This window comes from Halictus rubicundus, chromosome 10 (genome assembly GCF_050948215.1).
Source record: "Halictus rubicundus isolate RS-2024b chromosome 10, iyHalRubi1_principal, whole genome shotgun sequence".
NCBI lineage: Eukaryota > Metazoa > Arthropoda > Insecta > Hymenoptera > Halictidae > Halictus > Halictus rubicundus.
Window position 1 is genome coordinate 5031584 of NC_135158.1, and position 17857 is coordinate 5049440.

A 17857-nucleotide genomic window follows, 5' to 3' on the forward strand; every position below is an offset into this window, starting at 1 on the left:
ATAAATGTTTATATGATTGAATATATTTCGTTTTATCCTGTACTGCATATGTATGTATGTATTCCCCATTATCGCCGCGCGTTATTTACGTTTCATTCTAACCTAATGTAAAGACACCTGACTAACCTTTCTTGATATGACAGTTTCGATGTGACAGATTGCTATACGCAACTGTCGAATTTAAACACTACGAGGCTTCCAAACAATAGAAACAATAAATGATGAACGTTCAAATAAGGCACCCTTACGAGGGTTTATTACATAAATATACTAATGCCATGAAAGGCTGGCAGTACCGTTGGTTTATCCTAAGTCCCGAAACGGGTGAACTGCATTATTTTCTTAGTGAATCCGAAAAGAATCAACGACCAAGATGCTCAATATACTTAGCGGGTGCAGTGATTGCACCGAGTGACGAAGATTCCAATACATTCACTGTCAATTCCGCCACAGGTATGTTAATATATTAATTCGTGTCGTGTCATTGTTTATATGCAAAAGTACTTGTACAAACGTATGAAAGATTCGTATCTTCACTGTTAATAATTGCTGCTTGGATACTGTTAATAAATTATGTATATTTCTTTCATTTTACATTCTTGCAATATAAATATCTCTGTAACGAATTTAGGTGACATGATCAAATTGAGAGCTACCGATGCCCGTGCTCGTCAAGAGTGGGTAGACAAATTACGGGCTGTCACAGAAATGTATACCAGGGCGATAGCCAGCAGTCATCCTCCTCTGCCTCCCAGAGAACACTCGACCAACACTAATAGGAATCCAGTGGCTAAGTTAGAAGTTTTAGATGCTTTCGCTAATTGTCAGGAACAATTGAGCAAAGTAGAGAAACATAATCACGCGTTAGCACAAACTATCGAGAATTCGAGCTTAAACCTGGACCCTGACCTACTAGTTCTTAAAGCCACAGCACATACCACGTTACACACATTGAGTCAATGCTTGAATATACTGTATCAGTAGCTTCTACTGAGAATGTTATTATCATCGAACAAAGACTCCTAGCGACATGTTATCTATACGTATCAGATGCATTTCAATTATTTCCAGCATAATATATTTTAAACTTCTTATATCGACAATCCAACTGTATGTTCTTCCAATTCGAAGTTATGGGAGAGTTTGCCTTCTTACCAAATAGTACATAGATAAAGAATTATCATGTTATTTCTAAGACTTAAGCATAATACATTTACCATATTGAAGATCTCTAAGGAACTTTATACTTTAAACATACGAGAATTCATAGCCTTCGTATTAATGCAAAGAGCGAATTTGCAATAAATATAGAAACTGGTATAATTCCATTTTTTGGAATTTTGATGAAACTCGAATGGATAATTGTAATTATTCCATGCAAGTAGGTGTACTAATAAAGACAAACGAACATATGTTTATATGCATTCACTGGTCATTGCTGCCAAGAAAAATTTGTTATTAAAATATAGGTATTGAAAAGTGAAACACATTTGTATTGTTCACTGAAAAATTAGTTTCTTTGATATAGTGTTGATATCTTTAAAATGTAAGAGAAGCTACAGAAGCTACAGTTTCTCATCTCACGACAAGTGTCAAGGTCATGGAATTAGGTGAAGGTGAACAAGTAGCAGCAGCTTGACTTTTACTTTACTCAAAGACCAGATTTGATCAGTTTGAACATGGCATGGTCCATGGAAAGATCACAGTTAATCACTCTTCTAATATCGAACTCCAGCTAGTGTCCTCGTTAGCATAATTATGACTACAGATAGAGATATGCAAAATGGCACAAAAACATTTCTATCTTACTTTGGAAAACGGTGTTCTGTGTTCTAAGTTAACATTATATGTAATGTCAACGATTATTCGAAATGTTACCTAAAATTAAGTGAAAAAATACTCTTAAAATAAAAACGATTTTGAAACAAATATGTCTATTACACCTAGTCCAGAATTGTTGACCGAAGCAGCAGGTGTACAAGTATTCGTAACACCTTTATTAGACGAAAAATGTCGATCAAACGTAGCGTCGATCACGAGAAAAATTTGTGTGAAGTTACAAAATGTTAAGGAAGCCAAAGCTTGTGGATTCCATCTCACAAAATCAAAATGGGATCCTTATCCTTGGGTGAGCTGCGTCGATACCGGAAGCCTCGCGGATGCAGGCGGTCTTAGGTAAGACTGAATGAAATTGAAATAAAGAAAGTTAGTTAATTTAAACGAGTCTGCTTGTTCTGTTTCAGAGCTGGTGATTGTTTAGTGAATATCGATGGGCAGGATTTAATAGGATTAAAAATAAAAGACGTTGCAACATTCATTCACCAGCATCAAAAACAAAATATAAATCTGTTTGTTTGGAGATATATTAACGAAGAAGACGAAAAAGCAGAAGCAGGAGTAGCTATAAAGGGACCTCTGCCTGACATAGCAAATAAACTCGTAAATGCAGTGTCTGGAGTTGTAAATAAATATCTTCAAATATATAACTTCTTCGTTTAAGTATCATAACGTTATGCTGCTCTTAATGAAATCATTATATATGCTCAGGTGAAGGCTCTAGAATGTCCAATTTGTTTGGAGAGTTCAACGCCCCCAGTCTCTCAATGCGTTCACGGGCATATTATTTGTGTAGGATGCAGGCCAAGGACATCTCGTTGCCCAGTTTGCCGAGTCAGATTAGGTCAAGGTAGATGCTTGCTCGCGGACAAACTTCACAAGGTATTTCGAGACGCTTTTCAGATAACAGACGATCCCTGCAATAATATAGAATACCAAGGTTGGACCCTTCAAGATCGGCTCTTTGGCAAAAGTAACAGAAAAATTGGGTCAACGGACAAATCGAAGAGTAATGGCGCGATTTTGAAAGCGCGTCACACGCTATTGTCTAAATTATTCTTTGGCGGAGTAGAGAAAGCTGCTTCGGCGGACAATTTGGCAACAGTTTCCAAAGAAGTATTCAACACAACCGAAGCGTCGACCAACAGTTTGAAATTCAAGGATCGTTTGAGATTGTGCGATCGTACAAAGTCTGCGAGCACAGGAGAATTATCGAAAGAAACGATGAAAGATGTCATCAACGAGTCTTTGCAAACCGATGCTACGGATAGAATATCAAGCGCTGCCGGCAGAATGTCTAGTACTGCCAGTTTAATGTCCAGCATGCCTCCGAGACCCGTTTGGAAAGATTCCGTGGAGTCTGTGTCTTCTACACAAATAGTATGTCCTTTCCGAAGGCAAAGTGGCTGTAGAGATGTTATTACACCTGACTTGGTGTTGGAACACTTGAGTAGAGTTCACGAAGTTCCACACGTTCATTTCTATTCTGTTCCTGTACAGATTCCGTTGCCACTTCCATTTGGTACTAATGCTGTTTACATATTACATTATGCTGGCGAACTTTTTTTCTTGCAGGTATATTCTTTTCTATTGTTATTTAACCCGCTGTTATAAGGAAACGGTACTATGAATTGCCAATGTACAGTACGAAGAGGAAGCTCTCTGGATCTCGTGCGCGACGGGATCAAATTCCTGGGAATGGGTTCTGCATGCTCAAGGAGAAAACAGTACCGAAATAAGGATGCGACGAAGTGTAGCAAGCCTCGAAATTCCCACCATCGTGTCGCCACAACATATTGCACCGCTACCAAACTCATTATCATTGCGCACATTAGGCATTCAATTGAATGAGTACGGCACGCGTGAACAGTTAGGCGTGTAACAACTTATATGTATATGTGTGTGCATAATGTAAGAAAGTAACAAAACTATTTATTATAGTCATAATAAAAAATTAAAAACTAGATTACAATTCGATATAAAAATTTGATACACGATTATCACAATGCTAATGTATTTATATCTATATACGTATAAAATTATATTTCACTGGCTGTAAGACTACTTCGGATACAACAGCAATAGTCCGCTGGACGCTTGTTGTTTCGTCTTATAACCAACAGATTTAAAAAAAAAGTAAAATTTATATTTTGATGTTAAAATTAACGAATAAGTATAATTTTAAAAATACGTATCCATTATATTTGTAAAGTATACAAATAGTTAACAATAGATCATGTTTATTTGATATCTATAAGGCACAGATATAGTGGCATGTATTTGATTTTTATAATTATGGAGTTTCGTGCAATATGTCATCCATATATGGTTTAAAAAATTCGTACTGGCCAGTTCGCGCGGCTTGGCCGGCCATGATGTCATACGCATACTTTAATACCGCTAAATAGTTCTCTTTTCCAATTATTTTTAATTGAACATTAAAGACATGCGTATCACAAGATGGCATTACCTTTTTAGCAACAGGTAAACAAAGCTTCCTTTTTTTAATGTCAGGTTGTGAGTCTGTAATCTCTGATTCCTCCTTCTTTTTGTCTCTTTTTGGACAACTGCAAACCCTGACAGAAAGTATGCGCCTGCCCAGTACTGTTCTCTTATGGTCCTCCAAAGTAAAAATTAAATCTGTCGGTCTGCGATTCATGCCGGATGGACAACTGTTCTTACATAAAAATTTAAAATTCATTGGGACATATTGTGACCCGGGTTGAGGTGTACGAAGAGGAGTCAGTACAGACAAATGCTCATTTCTTTCTTCGTACATGCTCGAAAGATCCAGACAACGAACGACATGTTTGATTACTCTTGGATCATAATCTCGATTGTTTGTATTGTTTAATGCCATATGATTATGACACCTTCTGACTGGATCGCTCGCATATTGATCTAAACTGAAAACCATAGTAGTGCGCAAATATAAACCATCATCAGATGGATCCCAAAAAAAACGTAATGGCAGTGTTTCATCCATGTTGATGAATACTTTTCTCAATGATGGAGAATACTATTAACAAAACGAGAGAAATATATTAAACTTGAGCTTTTATTTTACAAAGAGTCCATAAACTAAAGAGAATACTTACAACCCGATGTTTGGTAGATTCCTGATTGGCTAATGAAAACTGGAAATTGTAACACCCAGGAAATTCTTCCCTTACTGGAGTTGTCGGTTCCGATGCCGGATAATATTCCGGAGATTCTTCAGTCTTCATTTGTTTCCCTTCTATGTATTTTTGTGTTAAATTGTTTATATCATATTTTTCTTCGTTGTATGTTTCTACAATGTCGAATTTTACATCGATATCGTCTTCTATCATAGTCCCTGTTAATAATGGCAAAGTATTGCTTCCGCTGTATCAAGTGACAAAAAGAAATCATGTATAATGAGAACGGTGTTCTTTTTAGAGATTAGTTAAAGATTTCGTTCACGTCACGCTCGATCATTACTAGAACTGTAATTACCGCACTAAATATGTTTGTAAATTCTATTATATCTTCATAAGATAAACGTCAATTATTTTAGATCGATACCGACAAAAATGAATAAAAATTTCGAGTCAGAATTGCGTTTACTCTGAAAGCCGAGAAAAATTGACATGAAAATGAGAACGAAAGTATCATAACAAAATGGTTTCTTACATTTCTCTCTGCAACTCCGAAAATGCTTCGTCGTCGAGTAATGCAGATTCTTGTGAGTCTGAAAATCCGTTTGTATTAGTCATGATGTATCACAATGTTTACCAGTCACCATGCACTAAGTTCCGCAGCAGCGGCGCCATTTGTATTCGCGGGAAAATCCTTTGTTCAAATAAAGGATAATTTTCCTCGGTAACAAGGCTGTTTACAATGTATTTGAAATCATTTCATATAGTACGACGCACACGTTCTTTTTATAAGATTAAACTAATATTACTTACGTACGATGAATTTATAAAATAAATCCAAATTTTTGTTAAGAAATTTTTATTATAAGCACGAAACCAACAAAGTGGATTTACATGTAACGAATACTATACCGCCTTACGGGAGAATGTGTCGCTCGAAAAATACGGTGTTTTCTACCGCCCTCTAGGATAGATTTTGGCTGGAGTAAGAAACAGAAGGCCAACGACGGTATCTCGTCGGTGCAGAAGACCACTAAGGAAATTCTCGTCGGTGAGAAGGTGAATCATCACGGAACCATATCGATTATCAAATGTTACATTCTCCCACGAACGTATTCGAATTAAGTAATATCATTATTATGTTTCACTCTATGTATTCCCGCTGATAAGCCAGTTCCGGCCTAAAGCGTAAAAAAAACAACATTTGTCAGTCGGTAACATTTGACGACAAGTTTGAGCGTTTTGCCGCTACGTGTAGTGGCGCTAATTTCAGATTTTATGAAGCAGATAATTCGTGCCGGATTTTACACGGGATCTTATGGCGTTCGCGGAAAAAATTACCTGTGCGATACTTTTGCAATAATTCCAGACACTAAACTTTTAGTTTTAATTTAATTTCCTTGTTAAATGAGCCATTAAAGCTGTGTGGAGTCTAATCTGCATTTTTTTATCTTAAAGAAAGCTCCAAGAAAACGTACTTAAATAAATAAAGCTTTCGTTCAACGTTCCCTTTGCCCATGATTTATTCATCTCTTATATTATATCTATTTCAATTTATACATTACATCTATTTTAATTTTTATATTACATTCGTCAAAGTTGGTTGTGATTATTATTAATCAGTAAGTGTCGAGCTGCACGCGTTTCTATAGCGTTTACGCAGACCCGCCTTCTGCGATTATTGATTGTTTTTATGTTTGCCCTAATTTAGCAGTAATTCGTTTTTGTTGTAATTCTTTCGCTCGCGTAATATTCAACAATTGCTTTCAATAACCGAACGTGGGACGTTTCGTTGGCAGTGGGTCCGAGTGGGTTGATCGATCACGTTGTCCATTGATTGTCTGATCGCGAACGTCTCATTCTACTGCGCGCATTGTCGTGCAACAAGCGATATCGTTTATATGCATCGTGCAACAAGTCCTTCATCGAGTGAAACGGTTACCGATCGGGTGCGCACAGCTCGACGTGAATATTTCACTCGACAAAAGGTTCACCGCAACATTATGCACCTGCCACATTTATTTAAAGACTCTCGCGCGCGCGCCTTTAATTGCCGCACACTTAATAAATTGCGGAACGAGTGCCGTCGAGTTAATTGCTCCCGCGCCTATTTTCTTATAAGATAATTACGCCATCGTTTATAAATAAATACGATACCATTTTGCTTAATACCTTCATCGTCATACTACGTAATCATTCCCAAACTATGAAGATGTAAACACCTCGATAAACGCTCGTTAATGCTTTAATTGATAGTCAAACAACTAACATTTGATATTTAATTCGTTGATTAGGTGAATCGTCTCTGTGTAAACATTTACCGTGTAAAGCTGACACACCTTTGTTATTTACGATACTACGTACATATTTCTGATTATGTTTATGGTACACATTATTCGAAACGTTATGTAATTTATGCAGGAAGGTGATACATAGTCGCCGCGGTGTTGACAATCGGAAATAGATTGACTGTCTATTCAACGTCGCCTACAGCCCCGATCGAACACAAACTAACTTTTACTTTCGAGCTAAATGGGGTGGATATAAGTGGCGAAGGTATAAACCACCGGGCTCGTATGACACACCGTTGAGTCATACTACTTCTAACCGTAGGAAAGTCAACCTGTGAACCTTCCGACTGGTTTCGGAACGGGGTCAAGGATATCCCCGAAAGTTGATTCCAGTTCTAACAGGGCTATTTTCAAGAAGATCGCTTCCGGCGGCCATTGATGACTTCTTAAATATAGATAATTTAATAACATTTTTATCTTACGTCGACCACAAAGAATCTTGTACAGTACCAAAGAAAAAGCCTTAGTCTTTTCGTGCTTGTTTCTCTCGAAGAGTCAGATGCTGCTATAGTTTCAAGGAAATGCTTCTGTAGCATTTTTTCTGGAACAATCGTTTCAAACCTAGAGGTGTTCATGTTTCAGAGTCAGTGTTCAGCGAAGTTCGTATTCGTCGAACGTGTTTGACGGAACGAACGTTTCGATGGATTTCGTTGACCAAGAAAGGGAGGTGCTGAAACGGCGAAGTGTTTCAGTTGCCAAACGCAAGTATATTTTCGCGTGTTCCGATTACTCCTCGGAGCTCTCTTATCAGCGGGTACGTATCGAGTAAAGCTGCAGTGGCGAGAGAAAAATAATGATTTTCCCCACGTGGGTGAAGAAAGTAGGTGATAGCTATGACAGAGTCGGAGGTGTAGCCAGCGAAGGTGGGGATGATGGCGGCGTTGGTAGCTGAGGAAGCTCAGTTTCGTTCTCAGTCTCATCCGGGCTGGAACCTCGGTGTCGCACGCGCCCCGAAATCCATCGGAAAGTCGCGTTTTGGTGCAACGAACCGGAAGATCGATACACGGGTGCGTGGAATATATCGCGAAGCCAAGTGATTAACTCGGCCAGACGGTTGACTGACAGGTGAACAATCGCTATACAAGTTGCTACCGCCTTTTCAACGTATGCATCATCACGGCTAATTATCATGCGACCCGATAACGCTGCTTCTCCGCATAAACGATTCAATTATTCGCAGAGGCGACGACAGGTTGCGAAAACTTTCGCAACGTCCTATGAATTAAAACTGATGGGAATTCGCTCGGGCAGACCTCCGTTTGACACTGACACTTCTGCTATAGCGTGCGAACTTGTTACCGAAGTTTCTGCTATCGATCATTTTCCTACTTTCAGTAGTATGTATTTTTCAAGGTTTGTGTTCGAGTCAGAACGGACCTAACGAGGTGTAACGAGGGCTAAACGGATAATTAAGATCTCGAAATCTCAGGAGCAAGAGTACGATTCTTTAAAAATTGTTTTATAATGTTCCAACCTCGATTCCGACAATCAATCAACTACCACGCACGATTAAAAAATATCGCAACGTTACTAAACGCAGTCAGCACTCTTTTCATGAAAAGCTGGTTTCCTTCTTAGTTGAAAGTGGTATTTTCATAGAAAAGATTGCAAGTATTTGATAACATTCTCAGAAGTGTTTACTATGTTACAATGTAATCCCCCATTTTTATGGGGGAAGACTGCAAACGTTGGAATCGTGTTTTGCTCATAATCCCACAATTTAAACAAATCAATCGCAACGCAATAGTAACTGAAATTAAATGGATTATTAGTCCCGAGTCTGGACATGACACGTATCCAGGTCTACGACCCAGTATCAATTTTCATTTCCAGAATCGAACGGCGTATGCGATAAACACTGTAATTTTTCGGGACAGGTAGTCGAGCATCTAGATTCCGTTCCGATATCTCCGCGTTATCAGTTACAGAGGCGTGTCCCCGGTTTCTACCTGCGCACTATCGGGCGCCCATCATTGTCAACGTTGCGGTGTTACGATCTTCGCCGCGGTTTTCATTCATTTCATTCATTTGCGAGGGCTCCGCGGACTCTTCGTGACGAAACTCGTCTATTTCGATGCGCGTCGTAACGCCGTTGACGTAATGTCCAAATAAAACTGAACGGAGCCGACGATAACGAGTGTCGCGAGCCCAGAAGCTCGTCCAGGCTTCGCTATGAATAACATTCGTAAAGCAACGTTCACTGGCTGCTGATAAGCATGATCGACGTTGTTCCAATAGACGGTGGTTTATCATCAGACGTAACGACGCGGTCGCACGCGACGAATTTCGTCTGGCCGAGAGCCTGATATTTTTGCACATTCTCTCGGCAAATAGTTCGCAAGTTCGTGCAGTTTAAAAGCAATTTTTTAAAGCCCTCCATCGAATTTGTTACGATTACGGATTTTTCGGCGAAGCTGAAATAGTCCACCCATGCCAGGTCCGTAATAATTAATACCTTGATGCATATTTACAATACGTGCAAACTTAAGATGCAAAAAGATCAATACAGCAAACACGAATTTCTATTTCATCTTTTTTCATAAAATTACTAAGAGATTGAAGATCCACGTCCCAATAACCACTGTTGAAAAAATCACTCAGTATTCAGATAACAAGTAAAGTAAAAATTTCGTGACCACGAATTGCCATTGCAGAATGGACTTGCCCAGATTTCGCAAAATCAGTATGCAAAACTTGGACGGCTATAATTTCAATGCCGAAAAAGGTGTTTCTGAAGGGATGCTGATCGAAATCGAGCCATAATCGAGTGTCCCGAGTTCCCCGAGCGAAAGGACACGAAGGGCTCGGTAGGATGGTGATTTTATTTGAATCGTTGGACGTCTAGGCGAGCGGGTAGTTAGCAAGGACCCCCTATCGCTCTCATTTCGGCTGCAGCGAGGGGTGAAACGCAGCGCTGAAGATATATTGAGAGAGGGTGACTGCGTGGATCGATAGAACACATGCGCCTTGCGGCACAGATTCCGTCCCGAGACAGAAGCGTTCAACAGCTTTCCGAGAGTTGTACACAAAGCCAGTTTCCTGCTTCCACCGACCGATCACGTTCGATCTGCTGAAAACCGTCCGAGGTTCGCTCGCGAATTCCGTTTCGCATTATTGTTCTTCCGCCGGACGCGATTCGGGTTTACCACTTTCGCATAAAACTTGCATACTTTTCCGTTCGGTGAGTTAACTGCAACCTGGGGATTCTCGAGTGTTTGGCAACATTGTGGCTGTCTCTGTGTGTATAGTCCTGTCGCCAGGGTTGCTTCGGTTCCAGCCCCAGTTGTTCTGTTTAGTTTCCAATTCGAAAAGAACATCCGGAATTTTTTCTGAAAAGATTCATCCATTTTCTTCGTTTAACAGCATCTTATTTGACAGTGTGTGCGTGTTGTGCATGTTGCAATGTATAATGTAATTTTTAAAGTAACCTTCTTCTGTAATTATTGTATTGGCAATATTTCGCTTGTGGTTGTGTGGAATTTTTTCAGAAAAAATTGACGGATTTAACACTAGGTTTACAAATGAAATAACTAAAATGTAGCTATCCAAATTTTTAGCCATTTGGATTGCATATATCAGCTGGTCCAGTCGCTGCGGAATATAGGAAAAAGATTTATTTTCCAAGATCCGTGTTGAATTCTCTCGGAGCCTTGACGGTAATGTTGAAAGTTCAGTCGCGTCCCGTACGAAGCCGCTTCTGCATTTTTTATTTACACGGGCGATGTTTGTTTATTAACTGAGACAAACTTTCAGAAACGGGGTCAGTGTCGCGGTAACGCTGATCGTCTCTAAGCCGATGGTTCTCAGCGTGCATTAAGGCACGTCGACACCTGATCGGTATTACTTAATCAGGCCCCCCGCTTCCTGTTCCCCGATAATTGCGCTAACTCGCGGCCGCCGTAATCTCTATTTATAGTCATGAAATAACGTAGCTCGTGTCCATAGTCTGTACCACGGTCCGTGGCATTTAAAATCGGTTCCAGCGCCGACGAAATCCCCTGAGCAAAGTCTAACTTCAAGGTGTCCTAGAAAATCATATTCTTCTGCAGCTGCTTTCTACTTTTTTTTTACACATTCACTCGCCATTGGAATAAAACGACCTACTGAACGACAAAAGTTGGTTATCAATCAACACGAAGCACCTCTCTAAAAAAGTATGTTTATAAAGATCCATATTGGCTTAAAGAAGTTCAATCAGAGGATTTTCGAGATTTTCGAGAGGATCACGCGGCCAACTTTCCCTAGATGCAAATTAACATTTCTCGAAATGGCTAAAGCACTTCTAAGTTCTTGTAAATTATACTTAGTTACTCGGCATTGATGACTTAGCAAACATGTCTCCGAGTTAGTATTTGCTGTGAGTATTTTTAACCTATATTTTGAAATCGCTGGAACGACACTGCGTAGGTCTTGAAGGAAATAATTTCCAGCTCTTGAGAAGTCCATTAAAAATTTATGCTTCCAAGGATTTATCTTCGTGAATTTTTCGGTAGTAATAACAGTCAGCAGGGAATTTCGGTAATAGCTTAAAATGACGGGTTTGGACAGTGGACATGATAAATTTTGTTCTTTCCGTATACCGATGACACGATGTTTCCGGTACGAAGAAGCTATCTGCGCGATACCACGGTCTGACAGATAGAGTGTAATCATTTCGAAGTGCATCGCTGCACTGGTTCCCGCGGCTGGTATTGTCATGCGAAAAGTAACACCTGCAATCTAGTCAGTGAATCAGATTTATAGCAGCTGATTAGATCCTCGTGCATTCGATGTTAGACACCCGGAAGTGATCCGTGATCGATCCGAGAGATACAAGCATGATCACGTCATTTTCTATTTAAATTTATCTAGTAGAATTGAAGGATTTGTTTTCATTGAAAAGGAAATCTTTCGTTCATCCACTGTAGGAAATCACATACTAACAGAGTCTCTATTCATTTTTTAATAGCTCAGTTATTTTGTAAGACCTCTCAGTAAAAAATTACTACAACTAGTAAAATATATGTACTTTCAAATAAGATGCTTGATCGAATGGAAATTTGGTTAATTTTTTCACGAAAAAATTGCGGAGATCGTTCGAATCGACAAGGGGCACTCTGGCAATTATCTTTCGTCGTTCGGGCGTCTTCTAATTATTTTAGTAGTATTTTTAAGAGGTTTTGTAAACGCTTCAACGTCTTTTATGACGGACAGTGCACACAGGGTGGATCGCGTGTCACGGTCAAGTGTAAGCATACGATTTATTACAATGTGAATCGTGTAGTAGCACCGTTCACGCTATTAGAGTTTGACACCTCGATGACGTTTTCGGGTCAAGTAACGCTGGCTGTCGATTTAACATAATTCCCGTAGGCGCCTCCCTACGTGAAAATTCACGCTGACGGTTTAATGAGGAATCGAGGGTCATCGATGCTCTCTTCTGATCGACTGCTGGATTACACAAACACCTTGATCCGAGCCTGTGCACACCTAATTTCCATAATTAATACAAAGTGTACCGCACCAGCTGGAGCGCTAATTTACCCTTCAGCCTTCGCAGTAATCTTATCGGACGTTTATTGACGGATACGAAGCGTGTCTACGACGACGATCATCCTATCTTCCCTCCTCTTCATGTTTTTCTTGAGCTAAATGGCAATTTGTAGCTGCGCCCCTAATTAAAAGTAACGCTACACGCCCCTGGCAAAGAATAAAACGATAAAACTTGTTCTACATTTGCTTTTGTAATTTTACGAAACAAGAAAATTCGATATTGAGTCATCTTCATCGTTCAGAGTATTAAAAAACGTTTTAAGGGTGGTATTACTCGATCGTAACGTAAATAAAATGTTAGAATGAAATTATTTTATACATCCTCACCGTAAACGACTAAATTAAAGATAAAGGTTTGGGTCACCGAGTAGCGGATTTTTATGCAAAATAAAAATTGTCTGCATGAATTGCAAGAAACAGAAATTTGTCAGTCCCTAAAAATGGTGGTAATATGTAGGAAAATACGAGAGCTGATGTTTTGATCCTTGAACTTCCAGGAGCAAGGATGCAAGCAGAGAAAACCGACACCGAGACCGAGAAGGTCGAGAAGAACCACGTCGAGGAGAAGAACGAGGCCAAGGCGGAGAAAAATGACGTTGACAAAGAGTCAGCAGAGGAGACGGTCGCCAATAAGACAGCAAGCTTGAAGATCGAAGATGATACAGGAAGCTCGGCGCCGAGCAGTCCCGGCGCCGCTCAGCCGGGAAGCTTTTTGGGGAATTTCAAAGCTTTCTCGAAATTCGGTGACCCAAAAAGCGACGGGAAGCTGATCACGCTGAGCCAAAGCGACAAATGGATGAAACAGGCGAAGGTGATCGACGGGAAGAAGATCACCACCACCGACACGGGGATTTACTTCAAAAAGCACAAGCAAGTATCCTTTGTTTGCTGGGAATATTCGCAGCGGGTTGTCATAACGGGTAATGACATTCGTTCAAATCGATAGTGTTCCCGACAGAATAAAACTTCAACTTCGCAATAGAATATTGTATGCTGAATTTGTGCAAAACGTTTCAAGGACGTGCTAGACCGAAATTATTGTACTAGTAACCAGACCGTAGACGTTGTGCATTTATAACAAAGAGGAGCATCAAAAGAATTTGGAAATAATGCGGAATTATTAGCAATTTATTAAAATTATTCTCTAGAAATAATTTACTAATAATTTTCTAGACAATTTTCTATACAAAACCTCATTTGAAGACCACTGGAAGCAATTCTCAACGAATCCGTTGAATAATCTATTATTTTCATAATGTTATATAATTTTATCCACGGTATGTTGTAGAACAGGGTTTATATCTCATATTCTGCTAATTGTTTATTCACAGATCGATGAAACTGGCTATAGAACATTACAAAGCATATTTGGACGAGCTGGCCAAAGCGAAGAAGGTCGACTTAGCTGAGATGAAGAAGAAAATGGCGACCTGCGGGCCACCCGGCGTGACCAGCAGCACTGCAGTAAGTATTTCAAATGAAAACTGAATTGAACAAATCCTTTCTCAACTTCGATGTTGCCAATGTACACGTACGTCGTGGAGGAGCCATTATGTAAACGTTAATCGATATCCATAAGCCAGCTAGAGATTTTATAAATTAATCTAGGCAAAGGTAGCGCGCCTATTACCTTTCACGGCCTTGTCTGTCTTGCTGTCGATAACGACGATTTACGATGTCATCGCGACTTGACTTTACAAAGACATGGCCGACACTAATAAATCTTAAACGGACGAGCTGCGACGCCCACGACTCGCAATCTTTAGCCTAATCAGCTTAACATTTTTCAAACGCGCGCTCGTTAAGAGAATCTTCGACGATCCCCATTTTTAACCTGGTCAATGACGATGTTCCCACTGGGCGGCAAAGTCCTTCGCAAGTGTCTAATAAATAATTATCCTATTATTTCCCCCCCCCCCCATTCCTCTGCGACCTTATTTCCCTGCTGTTCCATCCTATTTCAGACCCTGCATTTATATTTTGCGTAAAGTTTTATTTATCGGCATTTCGTCATAATTAATAGCATTTTTAAGGCCCTTCGGTAGGTAGACTGTTAACAATAGAACTACCGAGCCCTAAACGAGACTGATGCATATTCCTTCAGGATAATCACAGGATTGTTTATATCCAAATTTCATAGGATTTCTAATCTAAAAAAGTATACTACACAATTTCTCAAGAGGTAAAAAGGAAAAATCTGAAGTCCGACGGGCACGGTAGTTCCAGCGGTAAGATACCGACTTGACAAATATTTCAACTATAGTAGGCAACCATTTCGACAATTTCCAGGCCGGAAAGGCAGCGTCCGCGGTGGACAGGCTGACGGACGTCAGCAAGTACACCGGCTCGCACAAGCAGCGTTTCGACCAGACAGGAAAGGGCAAGGGAATCGCAGGTCGGAAGGATTTGCCGGACGAGTCCGGCTACGTGCAGGGCTACCAGAACAAGGACACCTACAACAAGGCCCATTAACCCTTGATCTCCAACGATGTCTTCGACACTCCGTCGTCCCGTCCATGTAAACCGCGCGACGCGATCGCACCTCGTCTCCGTCGCGTTGTCTCGTTGCTGCTCGCCCTGAGGAGCTCGCACTGGCAGCTTGCCAATTAGCACTGCTGACAACCGGGGATTCGAGGACACCGAATGCGTCGATCACACGGACAACTGGCTGACCATCTATCCACGGTCCTGGGAAGGAAGACACTCAAGGAAAGACGTCGAAAGCGATTTTCTCCGTTGAAATGGGACTCCGGTGTCCTGGGGCTTCGGAACGCTAGACATCCTAGTTGTCCTTGCGCTGACCTCTATGGTAGACCTTTGGAGTACTCGGACAACTGGATCTATCGATAGTCCCAGTGAAATAAAAATGCGGGAAACGACATCGAATGTGTCTCCGGTGTCCTGGGGCTTCGGAACGCTAGACAGGGGCTTATCCTAATTGTCCTTGCGCTGACCACTATGGTAGACCTTTGGAGTACTCGGACAACTGGATCTATCGATAGTCCCAGTGAAATAAAAATGCGGGAAAGGACATCGAACGAGACTCCGGTGTCCTGGGGCTTATCCTAGTTGTCCTTGCGCTGACCACTATGGTAGGCATTTGGAGTATTCGGACAACTGGATCTATCGATAGTCTCAGTGAAATAAAAATGCGGGAAAGGACATAAAACGGGACTCCGGTGTCCTGGGGCTTCGGAACGCTAGACAGGGGCTTATCCTAATTGTCCTTGCGCTGACCTCTATGGTAAACCTTTGGAGTACTCGGACAACTGGATCTATCGATAGTCCCAGTGAAATAAAAATGCGGGAAAGGACATCGAACGAGACTCCGGTGTCCTGGGGCTTCGGAACGCTAGACAGGGGCTTATCCTAGCTGTCCTTGCGCTGGTTACTATCGTAGACCTTGCTAACGCGATGGTTTCCGAGGGTAAACCCAGGGGCACGACGGAATGCTGTGATTATGTCTCTCAGTTTCCGGAGACGATTGTCCCGATTGTCTAAACCCTATACGATCGCTTCAACGCAGCTTCAGACTCTTCGCAACCGTGTTTCCCTTGCGGATCATGGTGCGGCGGAGATGACAAATTGTTGGGTCGATGCACGAGTCGCGTATGATTTAAATGCGGTTTTGTCTTGAAAAGTAAACTTGTCTTGTGTATGCATTTTTCTATCGGTCCGAAGTTGTGCTTTTCCTCTTCCGAACGCATCTCTGGAATTGTTTAATTTGGTTGAAAGTTTCCCGAGCTGCAAACCGTGCAACGTAAAATCGAAGAAAACGAACAATTACGATGGGAACATTTTCTGCTGCAGATCGAAACGATTTCAGTCGAGCGAATCATCTTGAAGTTCTTATTCTTCTTTTTACTTGAAAACGGAAGAAACTTTTAGCTGGATTAAAAATGAGCGAGGAAGAGAAAGAGCAGGAAAAGTGCGCTTTAAACATAAGCGACAGGCCGGCATCGACTTAACAGATAATGGTACGAATTAAGAACTAAAAGCCAGGTGATAAATGTTCCGTTGTTACCGATTATTATTATTATTCTTATTATTAATATTATTATTATTCCTTCGTTTGCCACGACGACGACTTGAGAAGTTTTCGGGTGTCTTCTGAAGTCTGTCATCGTCGCGTCGGTCAAAGCACTCTTATTTTATGTCCGTTTTTATTTGTTGTACAATAAGATTTCGACCAGGTTGGTTTCCGTTGAGTTCTCTTTTTAATTTAATCTTTTGTACACTGAAAGATGGCGGTCGAGGTTCTCGCGACCGTTTCAGCTCGATCGCAATAATGTACAGTCGATGGATCCGTTTCGGGTGTATGGAAAATCGAATCTTGTGATTGTTCCCGCGGCATCTGCATTATACATAATATGTGATTATATATATTATATATATATGTATACGTAACCGATTAAAGTGTACTTAAAACGTGGCTACCGGCGCGGGTAGCGACGGGTTCGAGACCAAAATCCGTGACTTGGTACTAAACTCTCGGTGGATATTATTCTGTAATATAAAAAAAAAAAAAAGAAAATGGACACGGTGGTCTTGCTTTGGAACCGCCGAGCTGGCAAGACGGAGGTCAGAAGAATGTTTGAACGTGGGTGTGATCCTCTTAGCCTATTTTCTACGAGCGTCGTTTCGAGATACACACAAATTGTCGCCGATTCCGAGCTTCCGGTGTCATGCGTTATTGCAATACTTCTCAACAATTTTCTCCGGGGGATTGTCTATGTACATTCTTTATTCTACCCGTAATGCACTCTACGAATTCTCTAATCGATGTACACTATTTAGGGGACGAGAAACAGCGTTTCTCTCGAACGAACACAAGTCGTCTTTATTCGGGGTAATAAAGAAGATTTGAACGGAACCTCGCTGTCGATTTTCAGTCGTTCTCCTCCCCTTTGTGCTGAGATAAGCAGAGTACACGTTGTCCGAACAATTTCAAGTCCTAAATTTTCAATTGCAGATCGTATGCACAAAGCCTGTCTCGTATGTTACGCTTAAACCGCGAGT

General features: G+C 40.8%; 4 protein-coding genes across 10 annotated transcripts; 3 read left to right on the plus strand and 1 right to left on the minus strand.

The window, feature by feature from the left end:
* The first annotated feature begins 49 nt into the window (after positions 1-49).
* On the plus strand, positions 50-1878 carry LOC143358069 (oxysterol-binding protein-related protein 11). Its single transcript, XM_076794942.1, has 2 exons — positions 50-453; positions 632-1878. Exons 1-2 carry the CDS (start codon positions 219-221, stop codon positions 982-984), a joined length of 588 nt encoding a protein of 195 aa, XP_076651057.1. The 5' UTR covers positions 50-218; the 3' UTR covers positions 985-1878.
* A 52-nt stretch (positions 1879-1930) lies between these two features.
* Positions 1931-3728, plus strand: LOC143358067 (uncharacterized). The gene is made up of 4 exons (XM_076794939.1): positions 1931-2175; positions 2244-2460; positions 2548-3411; positions 3482-3728. The coding sequence occupies exons 1-4, from the start codon at positions 1931-1933 to the stop codon at positions 3716-3718; spliced, it is 1563 nt and encodes a 520-aa protein (XP_076651054.1). The 3' UTR covers positions 3719-3728.
* Positions 3729-4012: 284 nt separating this feature from the next.
* P53 (p53) lies at positions 4013-5629 on the minus strand. 2 transcript variants are annotated; one of them, XM_076794940.1, is made up of 3 exons: positions 5491-5629; positions 4935-5202; positions 4013-4855 (listed from the first exon to the last, which is right to left on the minus strand). In XM_076794940.1, exons 1-3 carry the CDS (start codon positions 5571-5573, stop codon positions 4130-4132), a joined length of 1077 nt encoding a protein of 358 aa, XP_076651055.1. In that variant the 5' UTR covers positions 5574-5629; the 3' UTR covers positions 4013-4129. The 2 variants fall into 2 exon arrangements, with proteins under 2 accessions (XP_076651055.1, XP_076651056.1); XM_076794941.1 differs by having other exon boundaries at positions 4935-5173; positions 5491-5626.
* Positions 5630-7937: 2308 nt separating this feature from the next.
* Ringer (tubulin polymerization-promoting protein ringmaker) lies at positions 7938-17711 on the plus strand. Of its 6 annotated transcripts, none has more exons than XM_076794207.1 (4): positions 7938-8371; positions 13336-13708; positions 14170-14302; positions 15105-15302. In XM_076794207.1, exons 2-4 carry the CDS (start codon positions 13344-13346, stop codon positions 15159-15161), a joined length of 555 nt encoding a protein of 184 aa, XP_076650322.1. In that variant the 5' UTR covers positions 7938-8371; positions 13336-13343; the 3' UTR covers positions 15162-15302. The 6 variants fall into 6 exon arrangements, with proteins under 6 accessions (XP_076650322.1, XP_076650320.1, XP_076650317.1 ...); XM_076794205.1 differs by having other exon boundaries at positions 7967-8313; positions 15128-17711; XM_076794202.1 differs by having other exon boundaries at positions 7995-8371; positions 15128-17711.
* Positions 17712-17857: the final 146 nt, after the last annotated feature.

What these genes read in the sequence shown, in the direction of transcription:
- LOC143358069 (XM_076794942.1), top strand. Translation starts at nt 219, where the DNA reads ATGATGAACGTTCAAATAAGGCACCCTTACGAGGGTTTATTACATAAA. An exon ending in CACTGTCAATTCCGCCACAG is followed by an intron (nt 454 to 631) that starts GTATGTTAATAT and finishes TAACGAATTTAG; the next exon opens with GTGACATGATCAAATTGAGA.
- LOC143358067 (XM_076794939.1), top strand. Translation starts at nt 1,931, where the DNA reads ATGTCTATTACACCTAGTCCAGAATTGTTGACCGAAGCAGCAGGTGTA. An exon ending in GCGGATGCAGGCGGTCTTAG is followed by an intron (nt 2,176 to 2,243) that starts GTAAGACTGAAT and finishes GTTCTGTTTCAG; the next exon opens with AGCTGGTGATTGTTTAGTGA. An exon ending in TAAATGCAGTGTCTGGAGTT is followed by an intron (nt 2,461 to 2,547) that starts GTAAATAAATAT and finishes ATATATGCTCAG; the next exon opens with GTGAAGGCTCTAGAATGTCC.
- P53 (XM_076794940.1), bottom strand. Translation starts at nt 5,573, where the DNA reads ATGACTAATACAAACGGATTTTCAGACTCACAAGAATCTGCATTACTC. An exon ending in TCGGAGTTGCAGAGAGAAAT is followed by an intron (nt 5,203 to 5,490) that starts GTAAGAAACCAT and finishes CACTTGATACAG; the next exon opens with CGGAAGCAATACTTTGCCAT. An exon ending in AATCTACCAAACATCGGGTT is followed by an intron (nt 4,856 to 4,934) that starts GTAAGTATTCTC and finishes TTTTGTTAATAG; the next exon opens with TATTCTCCATCATTGAGAAA.
- Ringer (XM_076794205.1), top strand. Translation starts at nt 13,344, where the DNA reads ATGCAAGCAGAGAAAACCGACACCGAGACCGAGAAGGTCGAGAAGAAC. An exon ending in ATTTACTTCAAAAAGCACAA is followed by an intron (nt 13,709 to 14,169) that starts GCAAGTATCCTT and finishes GTTTATTCACAG; the next exon opens with ATCGATGAAACTGGCTATAG. An exon ending in GCGTGACCAGCAGCACTGCA is followed by an intron (nt 14,303 to 15,127) that starts GTAAGTATTTCA and finishes GACAATTTCCAG; the next exon opens with GCCGGAAAGGCAGCGTCCGC.